Source organism: Semicossyphus pulcher, unplaced genomic scaffold, assembly GCF_022749685.1.
Source record: "Semicossyphus pulcher isolate SPU_LCO1_2020_fin unplaced genomic scaffold, fSemPul1.0.p SCAF_13, whole genome shotgun sequence".
NCBI lineage: Eukaryota > Metazoa > Chordata > Actinopteri > Labriformes > Labridae > Semicossyphus > Semicossyphus pulcher.
The window spans coordinates 16,631,683-16,647,388 of record NW_027211637.1 but is presented as its reverse complement, the minus strand read 5'-3'; the positions used below and the strand labels follow the sequence as shown (position 1 = coordinate 16,647,388).

Sequence of the window (15,706 nt, the reverse complement as noted above, 5' to 3'; positions counted from 1 at the left end):
CAGGCTCTGTCCCTTTAAAGAAACCCCACCCCTACAAGCCTACTTTCTTCTGATTGGCCAGCTCTTGTGACCTCAAAAAGTGCAGCGTGTAGAAAAAAACTGTGTGAAACCTGGCGTTCCCAGCAGCCTGCAGACTGAGCTGAGAAGCCTGGGGATTACTCCAACGTATTTTTACCTAGAGGTTTGAAACTTCACCCACGTTTAGTCTGGACATCCAACATTGTAACATGATATATATGTCTTAAAATGTGAAACAGCATAATACCCTCTCTTTAAGAAATAGACTCAAAACAGATCAGGGAACTGTTTTGAATGTGGAATGCAGTAAATTTCTAGGTTTGGAAATACAAATTTTTGACCCCTCATATTTCTTTCTTGTATTTTTTCCTCCTGAATTGTTTTGTTTGTTAATATGTAAGACAAGTGGAGAGTAATGCCACCTCAGACATAAGAATCGAATGGGTATAATCTAAATTATAATATTGTTTGAATGACTGTTGACGGGCAGAATGACCGGCAAGTTGTATTAATCCTCCTAAACTAAACTTAACTTGCTTTTTTAAAAATCTTCAGTGATCTTTTTTCTGACTATTGTGTTTAAAGCAAATTTCAATGTTGTGAAGCTTTTTTTTGCGTCCAAAGCAGCTAGCTGAAGCAGCTGACATCACTGTAGCAGCACACAGGAGCTGGAGGGCCAAGCGGGCCGGGTGTCAGCCGGGCTACCTTCCTTACCCTCTCTTAGGTAATACTGTCATTAATCTTCTTCTCAGCTGGAGGGGGGCAGAACAAACAGTGGTGGGTTGAGGAAAGAAGAGTCACATGTTAGCTTGGAAACCAACACCAAACAAGTTAGTCTCATGGAACAAGGCATCGTTGATAAAAACAGTCAGTTAGCCAAACCTCTTTATGTTATGATTGTAACTTCAGCTCCATGAAGGGGATGACTTAACAGGAATTTTCCATAATAATGCACAGCCTTTTAAATATGTCATGCATGATGGCCTCGCTTGATAATTTAATCACAGTCATGGCTGATTGTACTGTGAGTGTGTCAATCATATTTGTCACACATAAAATATGATGACACGCTTCACAGTACAACCTCTGTTTCATATCTGTGCCAGGCAAAGAGGTTTGGCTGACTCCTATCACCAAACGCCTGATAGGAGTCTTCTCAAGTCGAACAAACAACCAATGACGGCCCAGGTTAGTTCAGAGTAGTTATAGTTTGGGGTGGTGGGGGTTGAGTTTGGGGTGGGTGACAGGGATCATGCTGCATGCACAGTGGGGTCAGGAGGCGTACGAGAGACACCTGGACAACCTTGGCATTAGAGGGGGGGAGGGCTAGCAGTTGGCGTCGTCGCAGAGGTTGGCTTCACAGAAGAACCGTGAGCCGCGTTTAGCAGTGCGGGCTGTGAAGGGCACGCTCTTCAGGACTGGGGGAGGAGGGGGAGGGAGAGAGAACATGTCACACCTGAGACACTGCACTTCTGCAGGGGGGGGGGGATAAAAACACTGGAGCACCTTCAAATTTCTTCAAACGAACCTGAAAAACCTGAAACTGCATTCTTATGGATTCTTTATGAAACAAACCCTTATTCAACCGTAAGGATTAACGGACCCACTACACTTAAAGTCCCCATAGTTTGCATTTAAAAGCACTATATGAACAACTAATAAATGTAGTTGTAAGCATATATACATTCTTAATAATAATAATTAATAATATATTTGTGAACAACTATAACTCCTCTTGTGGACACCTATAACTGGAGGTGTCACAATGCTACAAAATCCAGCTGTAATGCTGTGAAATATGTCTTCATGAGAGAACTTACCGTTACTGACAAATACTGTACACATAAAAGGACTTAAATGTCCTTATGACTACATACAAAGACATTATAGTGTGTTATAAAACATTTAACAAATGTTCGTATAATGCTAATAAATGCTAAACAGGGGGCTGAGAGTAAGGAGTTATCAGATTAGGAGTCTTTTAAAGGCATCAGTTACATAATGAGCTCTGATAGTAGTGGCATAGCAGCATTATAAACATTACAAAAAAGAATATTATTGTATTATTCACATTACAAACACTTATTAGTGATTATGACAAAAACATCATTAGCTTATATGCTGTCCTGAGGCTGTAGATACTGCTTTATGCTCCCTTACATGTGGACTTTTAAACGTCTGACTTTGGCGACCCCTAGTGGTAGATTCAAGAAAGGCAATTTAATTTTACCCACTGGGGTTGTCCAATTTTTCTACATAAAATACATCATCATAATCTATATATATTGGCTCTAAAGAGGGATCCTATGTACCAACGTTTATGTTTACTTTATCAAACTTCCTGTCTATCTACGTTTTGCGGCTCGACAGCTTTTTTGTTGCACATTTCAGAGCTAACTCGACAGCACGTCATGGAATAACTAGCAGCTGCCATGCTGCTATGTGCTGTGCTCCAGATGTGGAGGCGTCTGGACCACGTAGCACAAGGTGCACTTCAAAGGAGCCGAGCAGTGAATGACTACAGTCATCCTCGACCTGGGGCGACCGGGGCTGCTGGCACCCACGCGGGGTCTTTTTAGCGCGCTGTCTGGCCCACCTGTGATGATGTCCTCGATAGTGCCGTCCTTGCCCTCGTACACGGGCCGGTGGTCTTTGGCTTGACGCTTGCGCAGCTCTGCGATCAGCTCCTGCTGCTGGTGCCTCTTCTTCTGGGCCTGGACCTGGACCAGCACAGAGGATATTTGTACTGTTTCACTGTGTTTTTTGGCACACCACTAAGCTTTATTTAGCACTGAGTAAACATCTGATTGCTCTCACTCAGCTCGGTTGCCTGCACTTAGACTGTACCTTGGGGTCATGCTGTTTAGCCTCCTGTGCCAGTAGCTTCTCTCTCATTGCTTGCTCCTGCTTTTTCCGCTGTTCGTTTTGATCCACTGCATCCTGTTGAGAAGAGAGGAAGGTAACCGATCTGCGACAAGACATTGAATTGCAAGGATAAACAGGGAACACACACTTTGATGAACACAACCCATAAGTCAAACTGTCTTTATCCTCGCGCCTCTGTCTTTGAAATAAACCAGATCTCATTACTGCCCTTTCACCCAGACCAGAATGTAGCTAAATTTTGAACTTTTCCCCTAAAGTCAAACATACACACAGATACACACATAAAGATAAATCCCTGTGTTGCACATTTCCTTGAGCAGATCCCATAAATCCAGACTGAGAACAATCTCAGGAAGTGTGCTGTGTGGTGGGGCAGGGCGAGGCCGTCTGGGGGTAAAGGGGAGGAGGTGAGGGGGAGGGAAGGAGAGGGAGAGGGGAAGGAGGGGGGAGTTACCAGTCTAAACACCACAGCTGCAGCTCTACAGTCAGACCCAGCTGGCCTTTCCTGTTATTTGGCTGCGGACGATACGCCACGTCCTGTGCCACAGAGGCAGCCAACGCTCTGCCCTGCTCTCACTCAGACCGACAACGTCTGAAAGCAGGAGAGAAGATCTGCACCCTGTCAGTGCAATCATGAGGGAGAAGATACACCGTCCTCACCTTGTAGGCCTTGATGAAGCGCACAAACACAGGGAAGAACACGGAGGGTGGAGTCGTCTTGGCACTCTCCCCGAAGTAGTTCACCACATTGTTGAAGGCTTCCTAGAATCGGGAAGGAGGACAGTGCCAGAGTGGAAGCGATGCATGTAAACACTGTCGACTCGTGATTGGTTGTGTGTTAAGAGGTCAGAGAGAAAACAAAAGTTTGCTTCATGTCTATTTTCAGGTTTTTTTTCCCTTTGAGGTTAGGAGATGGAGACAGTGCTTTATACCTCTGCTGTCTTAGCGTCCTTCTGCAGCTTGTCCAGCTGCGCGTCACTGCCCTGCACGAAGCCTTTCAGGACCGAGTGGTCATGGAGGCTGCACTCTCTGCGGATCAGGTCCATGCCTTTCCCCAGCTCTCGAACATCCAGCAGCACGTTTTCCAGAGATACTTTTGCACACAGTCAATAGGAAACAAGATATGAGTAAACTGGACGTAACTTTCATTGTGTTAACTATCTTCTTTGTTTGATCTCACCTGCTGCAGCTTTATCCACAAAGTGCAGCTCATTGTAGAAGTTGGCCAGTTCAGGGTACTTCTCTTTCACAATAAGAGCTATGTAGTGAAGCAATGTCATCTTCCTGTCTGTTGATTTAGTGTCCAGCAGCTGTGTAACAATAGGAATAATTGGAAGAATCAGCAATTGCAAAAAAAGAAGTGTGTGCCATATTATGGAGATGTTTTTTATGGGGATAAACTCAGCAGTTAAAAATGTTATCCAACTCTGCTGCGTATTACTCACCAGATCAAGACTCTGTAATTTGAAGCCATAAACGCAGCCTCGCTTGCTGCTGTTCATGTAGTTTCCCAAGGCTAAAATGATCTGTGAGTAGAGAAGACAACAAAGTAAACATGCACAAAACGATAACAAAAAAAATGCTGCTGATATAAAAGTAGCGGTCAAGTATACACTTCTCACCTCGAGCATCTTTTTCAGCTTCGGTGCGGATTTCACCGAGCCAGAAGCAGCGATGATGGCATTGAGCTGTGGTGTGAGCATGCACACGTTGTCCGAAAAGTTCCCAACAAAGGTGATGATGTTCATCCTCTGCGTGAGCCTCTCAATCTTGCTGAATAATAACATGAAACGATCTTCCTCCGCCAGCTGGTCCAGCGGACGCCGCTCGCGCTCGTACTGACGCATCAACTTTACCTCCCCTTCAGTGGGCAGGAAGCGCATCAGGCACTCCACGAAGTCCACAGGTAGGGCCTTGAGGTCGAACCTGAGCGAACATAACGTATATTAGTAGTTTGTTCTACCTTGTCTGTTTGTTCAAGAAAAGAAAAGTGTGCGTACTTCTCTATTGCTTTGCAGATCTCCTCCGTGGTCTTGTTAGCCTTTCGCAGGGTGATGGCTAAGTTCTTGGAGCGATTGGCATCCAGAAGGGTGACTTTGTTTACGGCCTTCTGGGCAACTTTGCTCTTTGTGCAGGTGATATCCACGATCGGACCCTGCGCTCTGGTCTTAAACAGCTCCTCAAACTTCTCCAGGTCAAGCTCCTGCACATGAGTGACGGTTAGTTCATGAACTTTTCTCTTAAATCACACCTGCACAATCCTGAAGAAGCAGTTTATCTGAGCACATAATTACACATAAGGATGTTTTTTCACTACTTCCTGGCTTATCTAGTCCTGAATATTAACTGATATAGAGCTTTTTAAAGGACCTTGATTTACCTCAAGCACACGTTCATCATCAATCTCGTTGAAGACTGTGCCGTTGATCTGATTGGGCTTCAAGGCCGTCCAGTTAAACACCGGCAGGCGGAACTTGGTCTTGATGGGCTTCTTGATTCTGATAGCTGTAGTTGAGAATTATATTCAACACATAAAACTGTTAACTTGTGCCAAAGTACTTATAGTGGAAAAGAAAGAAAAGATGCTCAATCAGAAAAATGCAAAACCTCACCTGATAGACCCACACTCAGGAAAACTGAGGGAGAAGAGCCTGGAAGAGGTGGAGCGAGAGGAGGTGGCGGCGGTGGGGCGGGTATACTCGGACCTGTAATCAATGTGTAACAAAATATTAAAATGCTTTTACTTTCATTTATTCATTTTATGACTTCCCCTTTTTTTATTTTAACTCCGACACTGTGTTTTGACCTGTGTATCTTGCCAAACTGTACTGTATATTTTCTATCACATTCACTATCAGCCTGTGTAGTTTTAAGTCTTATTCGGTGCGGTTTCTTCTGTGCTGCAGTCTGCTGCGCACACAGAGGAAACGCGCTTTGTATTTCCCTTTCCTGTCTGGGGGTAGAAACACTGCTGTGACCCGTCACCTGGCTTGGCACGCATAAACAAAGAAGTGGAACTGAAAATAGACCTCCTCTGAGGGTACAGTCAATCAGAATCAACTTTCACACACTTGTGTCACCAGACATGATCACTGTGCGTCATGGTTAATCACCTAAAGCAGAGGGAAGAGGAGGAGGAGGCGGTGGAGGTGGGGGAGGAGGTGGAGGAGCTTCACTTGCGGATGGTAGACTGGTGTCCGCTCCTCCTGATTCTGTTAACCCAACTGTTGAACCCAAAGAGAGCTGCCCGATGTTGCCCAATGGGATCCCACTACTCCCGACTCCACCCAGCGGCTCGATGGCGATGTCTCCGTCAGGCTTCTTGTGCAGACGGATGGTGCCTTGCTGCTCGAGCTCAAGCAGCCGCCTCTCGATGTTGACCTGCCTCTGGAAGGCGGCGTCCTTCTCCTTGATCATCCTCCTCAAGGTGTTGACCTGGGTGTTGGTCGACTCGTACGTCTCCTAAACAGTCACCAGGGGGCGATAAAGAGCACAACACAATGACTCTTCAAGCCAAAGACACATCCTGTTTCCTGCTGACCTAATTTGCTATCACAGCAATTTAGCCACATGCAACTGAAAGTGATAACTGTGCTAACACACAGTGAAGAGAAGACGAGCCTCATTAGCTGTAAGACAGGCTAACAAACATTACATCATTTGATCTGTCAGCTTACCCGTATCACCTGCAGGTCCTTATCTTTCTGAATGACTATCTTCTCCAGATCAGCTACTTTCATCATTGTTTCATTCTCAACCTCCAGCAGCTTCTCCGTCACCTGGTAGAGAATACAGAGAGAGCATCAGCGATGAGAGGTGGTGAATCTGAGAATTGATCCACAGCACGGGCATCTTTCCCAGTTCCACTCCCTCCCTCTCTCTCCCCTATACGCTGCGCATCATTAATAAGAAATAAGATATGGCCCAGCAGCATGACGCAGCAAAAGCATGACACAGCTTTTAGTTTTGATTTTGGACAGAATACACATGTTGCACAGGAATTCACAGGGATTCTTCACCCTCCTCCTCCCCCATCATTCCCAAATCCTGAGAGCAGAGTTTGTTATGAAATTCCTAGCATGATGTCACGGCTGCCTACGACCTTTCCATGTGAAAAAAGGTCTTTGCGATGCAGCGTGGGTTGCGAAGGCAACTGCCCAGAAAGAACGAGCCAACACGAGAACAATATTGAGATTGTTTTCACGCTCGGTTCTTTCCAGCGTTCTCCACCCCTTCATTATTCTGAACCACTCGTGAAATGCAAACACAGAGTAGATTTCTAATCACCACGTAGAAACAGGCGACTTAAGTACATGGCTGGTGAACCACAACAAGCTCATAAAGAGGGTGTTGGTGGTCCAGACTGGGTGGTGCACTTACATGGGACAGGTGCTCCTCCAGTTCTTCCACCTTCTCCAGAGCCGCATTCTTCGTCTCCGCATCTTCCAGGAGACCACCCACGTCAAACACGTTATCCAGGTAGGCCTGGATCTGCACCGACAGCTTGTCACTCTCCGTGTGTTTGCATTTCTGACATTAGGGGGAATGAGTCAGCATTAGTGAAACAAGTAGTCCCCACTTGGTTTGCCCATTTAAACCACAGAACCATCAGCCTTACCTCCAGGTAGTCATCCAGTCCCAGCTTGGTGAACTCATACTGCAGATGGACTCTGAAGTTCATGTCCTCCACTGAGTGGACCACGATGTTGATGAACTGCATGCAAGCAACCTGCAGCACGGACACAGGCTGATTTTAATACAAATGTTGGATAATTAATACGTTTTTCTGCCTTTAATTATAACACAGCTGAAGAGAGATGGGGGATGACATGCAGCAAAGGGGCCAGGGCGGGAGTCGAACCTGCAGCTGCTGCCTAGAGTAAAGTGGTCTCTGTATTTGGGGCAACTGCTCAACCACCTGAGCGAAACCAGCGCTCAAAGGACACACATTCTCACCAAAAAAGTAAACATATATCTGTAACACAAAGTCGTATCTTACCATGTAGTCGATGTTTCCTTCCTCACAGCGGAAGTACTCCATCAGTCTCTCAAAGCGATGCTTCTCCTTACACACCTAGAATGTAAAAAAAAAAAAGCAGCAATACAGATGTTTTTCTTTGGATTTAATTGGATGATTTGTAAATTTTCTTCAATTAAATGATTAATATTCTAATTTCAAATTAAAACGTGCATGCCCATATTTTAAAACTCCTCTACTTTTGGCAAAATACATTGAGATTAATCAGCTGTTTGTTTGAGAGCTGCGACTTTGTAGGGGAGTGCTTCAGAATTCGCTAAATGTTCATTAGAGAGAAAGCTTTACGTCAATTTATGTCATGAAAAAGATTATAGCAATGCTGCAATTGAAAACAGATTGTTTGACAAAATGGGCACCAGTTGTACTAACTACTAATTTTCTAATGTTTTTTTTACAGACTCCTGCATGTCAACAAGAAATGGAATAGGAATAATGCAATACAAATAAATTATATTATAGAAATATGTGTATATATACAAATATGTGTACAAAAACAAACATTAGAGTTCCTCTAACATCCTCTACGTATTTACTGTTATATTAATTCATGTGATAATACAGTATTTTGTTATGATTAAACGCATTCCACAATCAATCTATTTCACCCCAAGAGCTCTGCTGTAAGTAAACACAGAATAACTTTCTCCATTTGCCACTACAGCCTCTGCTTATTATCATAATTCATGGGAAGGAAAGCCAGCGAACGATGAAGACATGGACTTTTTTAGCCTACACAGAAATACTCTGCTTCTGTTTTCCAAGTTATAAAAAGTGCTTTTTTTTCAGTACTGGAGGGGGAAAAAAATCCATGCCCATTTTTGACGATCCCTGCAGTTGCTGACTTAATACGTGATTACTGGTTGAGAACCACTGGTGGCCTTTCTCGTGAGATATCAAAGACCTGTCACCTTGCATTAATGTTTGCTTTTAAAAAAACACCACAACAGAAACACCAGCTTGTTTTGACTAGTGGGTTGATTAGCTCCTGCGTCTCTCTGGGGCTTTCGACTGCGAGGTAATTGTCTTGTTCCGGTGTTTAGATGACTGTGCAGGCAGAATGCGAGAGGCTAAGCAAACCTTTGTGGTCCACTGGCTCCCATCAGGGAGTTGATGCTTATCATTGTTCAAGGTTGGCTCACATCTGGTGTCTTAATGAGACTAATGACCTTAGACAGGCCACCGTAGCGCTTTGCTTACACCCTCAGTAGACATGAAAACTCCCAGAGCGCTTAAACTTTCATCCCTCTACACTGGCCCTTTATGCCTTCTTGCACACCAATGATGTGGGAAATGATGGCAATTTAATTGATGTCAGTTATGAACAGTGCAACATTGGGTCCAAATTTCATTAAAAGGCTGCTTTGGGCACCTCTTTGAAGTTGTCAAATGCTGAGAGGATGATCTCGTGACCTCCTCGGACGAGACAGACGGCAGCCAGCAGCTCAAGGACCAACGCTTTCGTCCTGGAAGAACAGGAGACGCTCATTAAAACAACGTACCGGTCCAACTGCAAACACTTCCTCTCTTTTAAAATAAAGGTTGATTTTTCAGAAGTAATACAAACACATCAACAGAGGATTTGAAACTATTATTCAAACTAAATTCTGAAGCGAGGGCAGGTCTTATTGCTTTTAAGTGTGTACACTTCCAGCCCTCATTATGAAGTGATCAGCCTTTATGGTTTACCTCTAATCTTCCTTCAGTAAACATTCCTCTAACAGCCTGTATCTACGCCTCTGATCCCCAACTTCAGAGAGCAGCTCAGCCCCGTGGAGAATAAGAGGCATATCATATGAACTGGCTGCAGGGTTCCCCCTATTGTTCGACCCAGGGGAGTCGGGGGGGCCTCGGTTCTTACCGTGAGTTCTTATTGTTCAAGCTGAGAGCAATTTCATTGACTGCGTGTGCGTGAGACATGACCATATTGAAGCCATACTGCATGAAGAAGGCAGAGAGAGAGAGACAGAGAGAGAGAGAGAACAGGATGTGGTTAGAAAAACCTGAGCATACACAGACTGCACACTATACACACAATATCTTCATGTTTATAACGGATGTGAAGGTGCTGATGTCACCGTCTGGTACCTGATAGTTCATGATCGCTCTCAAGCACATGATGCACACATGCACATCATCTTTCTGGCTGACGAGGCGAGAGTTCTTGATGGTTTTGCTGCTGGAAATGGTGCCGTAGCTGCAACAGATGGTGACAGTTAATAAGTGGAAGAGAGACAAACTCGAACTCTCTGTTTTGCTTAAAAGTTTCATGTGTTTCTGAAGTCTGATATTCATGTGACTGTTGTTTTAAGTGTGGCACAGAGAGCGAGGCACACAGAGAAAATTACAGAGGACGAGGTCTGACAGAAAAAACTTTTGAGGTTACAGATGCATCATGGGAGATGCCTGGTTTCCTTGCTGTGAACCACTGCTGTTACGTAACTGTAGTGCACAGTCACCATGTGCGGATAATGTTACTTTTCTTGTGTGGTGTATGAATGGCTCATGATCCAGCATCTCTGAATCATATGAAACATTTTGTAAAGTAATACTACTTGTTACATAATGTTATATAAAAATAGATTCAGCTGTTTGTTTGACTGTTTTTTTGTTCCCTCTTATTTTGCTTATTTCCTCCTATCAGACGTGACTTCTTGCGTCTCCCCGTCTCCTGTCTGTGTGTGGCTCAGTGACGAAGAAGAGCATCACAACTGTCCAACATATGCCGCAGCTCACAGCTGGCTCTCATATGAAGACAGTGCAGACGCACATCTGGACATATGAGGGAGGATTGTTAACAAAGAGAGGCGTGTAGTGCAAAAGTTCAAAGACTTAAGTTTCTATCTCTCATACAGCTCGTAATCTGCAGAGCCTCCAGAGGTCACCTGACCCATAACACGTAACCCATTCTGGCACTTTCCTGAAACAAAACAGCACCAAGACAACAGGCGTGCATGCTAATACATGTTTATAGCATTCAAAGTCAGCAGAGCAAGGCAGTAACAGGGATAGCTAATAGCAGGGAAGCTAGCTTAGCAATACGTACCGGAGGACAGACTGGCGGGCGGAGCGCACCAGTGTGTTGCAGAAGGGTTGGGTGCTCGAATGGTGCAGATCTTCTATAGACCTGCTCCAAGATTTAGCCTTGTCCAAGTAGCCATCCTCCCCATTCTCCAGCCCCTCAAAATCAAACCTGCTCCACATACAGACAGACAAGAAGCCAACACAGAGGAGTAGAGGGAGTAGATGGGAGGCACGGGGGAGGTTAGGTCAGCGAGGCAGCTTGGTAGAGAGCCACGGGTTATCACAAGAACTGTCATCGGGCTGCATGATAAAGCTCAGCGCACAGATTCTGTCCCAGTCAGGCAACGTATAGCTCGTCACTAAACCACAAAGCTTCTGTCTGGAAACTCAGTTTGCCAGGTATGCAACACGGCATACAAACACATCCAAAGAAGGCACAGATGCAGTTTGGCACTTTTTTAGATGCACAAGCAGTTTATTACAGGCTTTACAGGACACAACGTGTTAACTCAGCAGCTGGATACCCAACCCAGTTCCTTAGGAAAGATTTTGGCTGCAGTCATGAGAGACGTGTGTGTGTGTACAAAGTGTACGTGTGCAAAGGTACTCACATGACAGCACACTGGGCAAAGGAGAGGTACTCCACCAGGACGTCAAGGCCTCTGTTCTCATCATTGAGGAACTCCCTAACCCACCTGTGACACAGGGGAACAGAGAGGGGTTAGCAGGGCACCAAATCAAGAACACACCCTCATCCTTTAGGACGACATTTTAGCTGTTAATGCAGAAAAGTAGAAAGAAACAGAGAGAGAGAGAATGTGGAGATTGGTGTATTTCTAAAGCTCCAAAGCGCCCTGCTTTGAGGACTCTTGTTTGTTTTGGCCATCATCGCCATCACTAAGAATCACTTAGGTCAAGTGACAAATGAAATAATGGACAAATAGCTTTCAAAATCAGCAGCAAAATGACATTTTCTCAAACAAGATGGGTTAAATGCCACATGAAAGTAGTCATCATGAAATAGACAGGGGGATGTGTGGGGCGAAAATATCAGCTTGTTTACAGCCTGTCTGATTGTGTGTTCCTTGACGGGGGGGATACTATGCTAATTTAAAGCTTCATATTTCACTGTGATACCTGTGGAGTAGCTTAGCATAATTTACAGTTAAAAAATTTTCTCACACTGGTGCTCCGTGCAGGCCCTCATACAGCCTCTGCCTGAAACGACTCAGTCAGCTCTGTCCCTTTGAGAAACCCCGCCCCTACAAGCCCACTTTCTTCTGATTGGCCAGCTCTCCGAAGCCTGCTGAGGCTGCACTTTGTGACGTCACAAAGTGCAGCGTGTAGAAAACCTGGCTTACTTTTACCTACAGATTTGAAACTTCACCCACGTTAAGTTTGGACATCCAACATTGTAACATTATGTCTTAAAATGTGAAACAACATAGCACCCCCTCTTTAACTCTCATCACACTACAATATCTCAGAAGTGACCTTATGGGTCTGATGTTATCATAACTGATAGAAATCATGAAAATAAGACACAAGTTATAATAAATCAGAATTATCCTTTCGGGCAGCTCTGAAGGGGGTCTCCCTCCCCCCGACTGAAGGATCTTGGCAGGAATGCAACGGAAAGTAAACTCAAGCAAGGCTTCAGATTTCATCCCAATCTAATTCCACTTTTCTGCAGAGAGAAACCACTCCAAACAAAAGAATTCCCATTGCGACCAGAGAAAGAATGTGGAGGGCATGTGGCTGAAGGAGCTGGGCTCAAGTCGAACCCCTGACAGTCAACAGTATTTTGTCTGCCTCCCCCACAAGACCCCCTTCACCTCCCCACTTCTACAGGGAACTCCAGGGGGGGGGACAGGATTGGGGTAAAAGGTTCTTAAAATAGGCTTGAAGTGCTAGTTATGATGACAGACTGCTACTCAGCCAATGGCGAGCCAGAGTCAGGCAGGAAAGCAATCAGGAGCGTCAAAGTAGCAAAGGGACGGAGGGAAGGAGGGAGGGAGGAGGGAAAGGGAAGAGAGGTGAGGAGAAGAACAGAGGAAAGCAAACAAGGCAGTAAAGAGTAAAAACGGGTGCAGGAGGGAAAGGGAGGAGGGGGAGGACAAGGAGGCGGGCTTGATCATCAGTTTCCTGTCTGCCACCCCTCCCTCCCCTTTCTCCCTCCTTTCCTCTGACCCCTCACTCCTTCCTCTCCCTCGCTCCTTCTCCCTCCCTGTACTTCTCTCCCTCCTTTCCTCTGACCCCTTACTCCTTCCTCGCCCTTGCTCCTTTTCCTCCCTCTATTTCTCTCCAACCAGTTGCTATTTCAGATTTTCTTGGCAATCTCAGGAATAACACATCAGAGAGGGCCCAGGATTCAGACACACACAATAAACCAGCATCTGTTACACTTAATCCCACCCACTAAAGCCTTCTGAAAATAGCTTTCTTTTTTTCTCTGCGTCTGCATATTTCTGGGAAATGCATTGAAACGGACCTTTATTGATGAGGCCTAATAGAATATGAGTTATTCTTGGAACTCGATGAACTCTGTGGAAAATCAAAGCCTTTTTACAGGCTCCTTCTGGTTTGGGAATTCAGTGGCAAGTCATCGCAGCACATTTTTTATGTGTAATTATCTGTGTGACATTTGTTCACAAAGTCAAGGACCATGTGTGCAACGCTGAAGATAAAGAATAGAAAGGCTTACATAACATCCACATCCACAAACTGAATGCCTATTGTCTTCTGCAGAATACAGCAAAACAATACAAAAAGATTGTTTGCTTTAAAATGTGATACATGTGTAAACATTAAAGTATCCCTGTGTGTGTTTTTGTGCTTCTCACTGGGTTCACCATTGGTCAGCCAGGCTTCCTGTCCCTCTGGCATACACAACAAAGCTTCCTGCTCCACACTATGGGGGAGTGGACGAGGCAGCACAATGGCTACCATCTGGGCACTATGAGCACCAGCTCTATGAAGTGGAGCTGCAGAGCTTGGCAAGTTAGAACAATGGGGGATATCTGGGCACCAAAAAGAGCTGTGGGTCCCTGCAGCAGCAAGAGCGCAGAGAAAGGACTATTCTTTACAGAGGGGAAACAATAATGTGATTTCCTTAACAGCGTACAGCAATAATACATCTGTGTAATTCACCATAAAAATGGGGGAGACAAGTATTGATTACCCAATGTGGTTTGTCCTCAGTGAGATCTCCAACTCCCTCAAGACTTTTGTAGATTCCTGCACCCGCCTGCGAAACTTCTGCAACATATAAAGAAAGAAGAACGTTTTTTATGCAGATTTATAATTGTGCAAGCACTAACACATATCAGCAAAGGTGTACAGGTATCCTTTTAAAGTAGTACTTCACTGATTTAGCACTGCTCACCAGTGACATTGTTTGATTTCTTTAAAAAAATAAGTAAAATCAATACAACAGAACCCACTTACTTTTAAATTGACTACATTCTTTGTCACCTACATCATCCACAATGCAAGTCAATCGCTAATAGTTTTACATAATTTTAAGGTGTGTTATGCTAGTAGAAGCTACACACACTGCAACTCCTCTGGCCACAGTTTATTCTGTTTTTTTAATTTGTGTTATGCTAGCAGCAGCTAACGCAGCAGATGATGCAGCACAACCATCAACAGCAAATTCAGTTTTTTGGGGGGGGGGGGTAATGTGCTAGGAGTGGCTAATGTAGCAGGTGATAAACTCAACTTCCAACAGTTTATTACATTTATTTAGGTGTGTTACGCTAGTAGCAGCTAATGTAGCCAACGATGTAACTCAACTTCCAACAGTTTATTACATTTATTTAGGTTTGTTATGCTAGTAGCGGCTAACGTAGCCAACAATGCAACTCTACTTCCAACAGTTTATTACATTTATTTAGGTGTGTTATGCTAGTAGCGGCTAATGTAGCCAACAATGCAACTCAACGTCCAACAGTTTATTACATTTATTTCAGTGTGTTATGCTAGTTGTGGCTAATGTAGCCAGCGATGTAAAACAACGTCCAACAGTTTATCACATTTATATAGGTGTGTTATGCTAGTAGCGGGTAATGTAGCCAACAATGAAACGCAACCACCAACAGTTTATTTAATTTTTCAGGTGTTTAATGCCAAGTGCAGCTTATGTGACCCAAGATGCAACGCATCAGTAAACAGTCTATTCAGACGGCAAATTCAGGATTGTTATGCTAGTAGTGGCAAATGTTGTAAACAATGCAACTGAACAGTTAACAGTTTATTTTTTTTATGTGTGTTAAGCTAGCAAAAGCTAATATAGCCACAAGAATTGATGAGGTGTGGGCTAAAGAAGTCTGGTAAGCTCACCACCATCAGATTTATTTTTCATTATCAAACTTGTAGTCTTCAGTCCCAACTGTTATTACACTTCCTGAAGTGACACTACTTCATCCAGCTCTCTCTGGAGCCAAAAAGGCTTTGTTAAACTTTTTGCATATTCAGTAGTACTTTCCAAGATGGCCTTTTGTGTGTAAAGTTGGTACAGTTCCCCTTTAAATGGAAATTACTTGAATGCTGATTTGTACTGTCCCACCTTTCGTGTTACTCCAGGGTCCAAGTATCCTCGTAGCTTCTGGATGTAGGTGTGAGGCGGATTCTTCACCTGAAATCTCTCCTGTAGACGGACAACAGGGCAAGCATTGTAATGTGTGTTTGCTGAAGTCACTGTGTTGGTGCATGATGGGTAACACGATAATAGCAGGTGTGTGT

At 44.3% G+C, this 15,706-nt stretch overlaps 1 protein-coding gene across 3 annotated transcripts in view; it reads right to left on the bottom strand.

Annotated features, from left to right (window-relative positions):
• fmnl3 (formin-like 3) overlaps nucleotides 1-15,706 on the bottom strand; it is a 32,237-nt gene that overhangs the window by 2,610 nt on the left and 13,921 nt on the right. Inside the window, exons 3-25 of one of the 3 annotated variants that reach the window (XM_069659435.1) lie at nucleotides 15,531-15,611; nucleotides 14,145-14,221; nucleotides 11,575-11,658; nucleotides 10,986-11,132; nucleotides 10,028-10,136; nucleotides 9,801-9,877; nucleotides 9,312-9,405; nucleotides 7,904-7,978; nucleotides 7,523-7,633; nucleotides 7,285-7,434; nucleotides 6,582-6,683; nucleotides 6,018-6,366; nucleotides 5,517-5,609; nucleotides 5,285-5,409; nucleotides 4,905-5,107; nucleotides 4,527-4,830; nucleotides 4,350-4,430; nucleotides 4,085-4,214; nucleotides 3,837-3,997; nucleotides 3,565-3,666; nucleotides 2,866-2,958; nucleotides 2,615-2,738; nucleotides 1,322-1,436 (exon numbers count right to left, since the gene is read on the bottom strand). In XM_069659435.1, coding sequence (XP_069515536.1) covers nucleotides 1,345-1,436; nucleotides 2,615-2,738; nucleotides 2,866-2,958; nucleotides 3,565-3,666; nucleotides 3,837-3,997; nucleotides 4,085-4,214; nucleotides 4,350-4,430; nucleotides 4,527-4,830; nucleotides 4,905-5,107; nucleotides 5,285-5,409; nucleotides 5,517-5,609; nucleotides 6,018-6,366; nucleotides 6,582-6,683; nucleotides 7,285-7,434; nucleotides 7,523-7,633; nucleotides 7,904-7,978; nucleotides 9,312-9,405; nucleotides 9,801-9,877; nucleotides 10,028-10,136; nucleotides 10,986-11,132; nucleotides 11,575-11,658; nucleotides 14,145-14,221; nucleotides 15,531-15,611 — 2,964 coding nt within the window. In that variant the 3' untranslated portion in view covers nucleotides 1,322-1,344. The remainder of the gene's footprint in view (nucleotides 1-1,321; nucleotides 1,437-2,614; nucleotides 2,739-2,865; nucleotides 2,959-3,564; nucleotides 3,667-3,836; nucleotides 3,998-4,084; nucleotides 4,215-4,349; nucleotides 4,431-4,526; nucleotides 4,831-4,904; nucleotides 5,108-5,284; nucleotides 5,410-5,516; nucleotides 5,610-6,017; nucleotides 6,367-6,581; nucleotides 6,684-7,284; nucleotides 7,435-7,522; nucleotides 7,634-7,903; nucleotides 7,979-9,311; nucleotides 9,406-9,800; nucleotides 9,878-10,027; nucleotides 10,137-10,985; nucleotides 11,133-11,574; nucleotides 11,659-14,144; nucleotides 14,222-15,530; nucleotides 15,612-15,706) is intronic. The other 2 variants (XM_069659436.1, XM_069659437.1) reach the window with 2 other exon arrangements.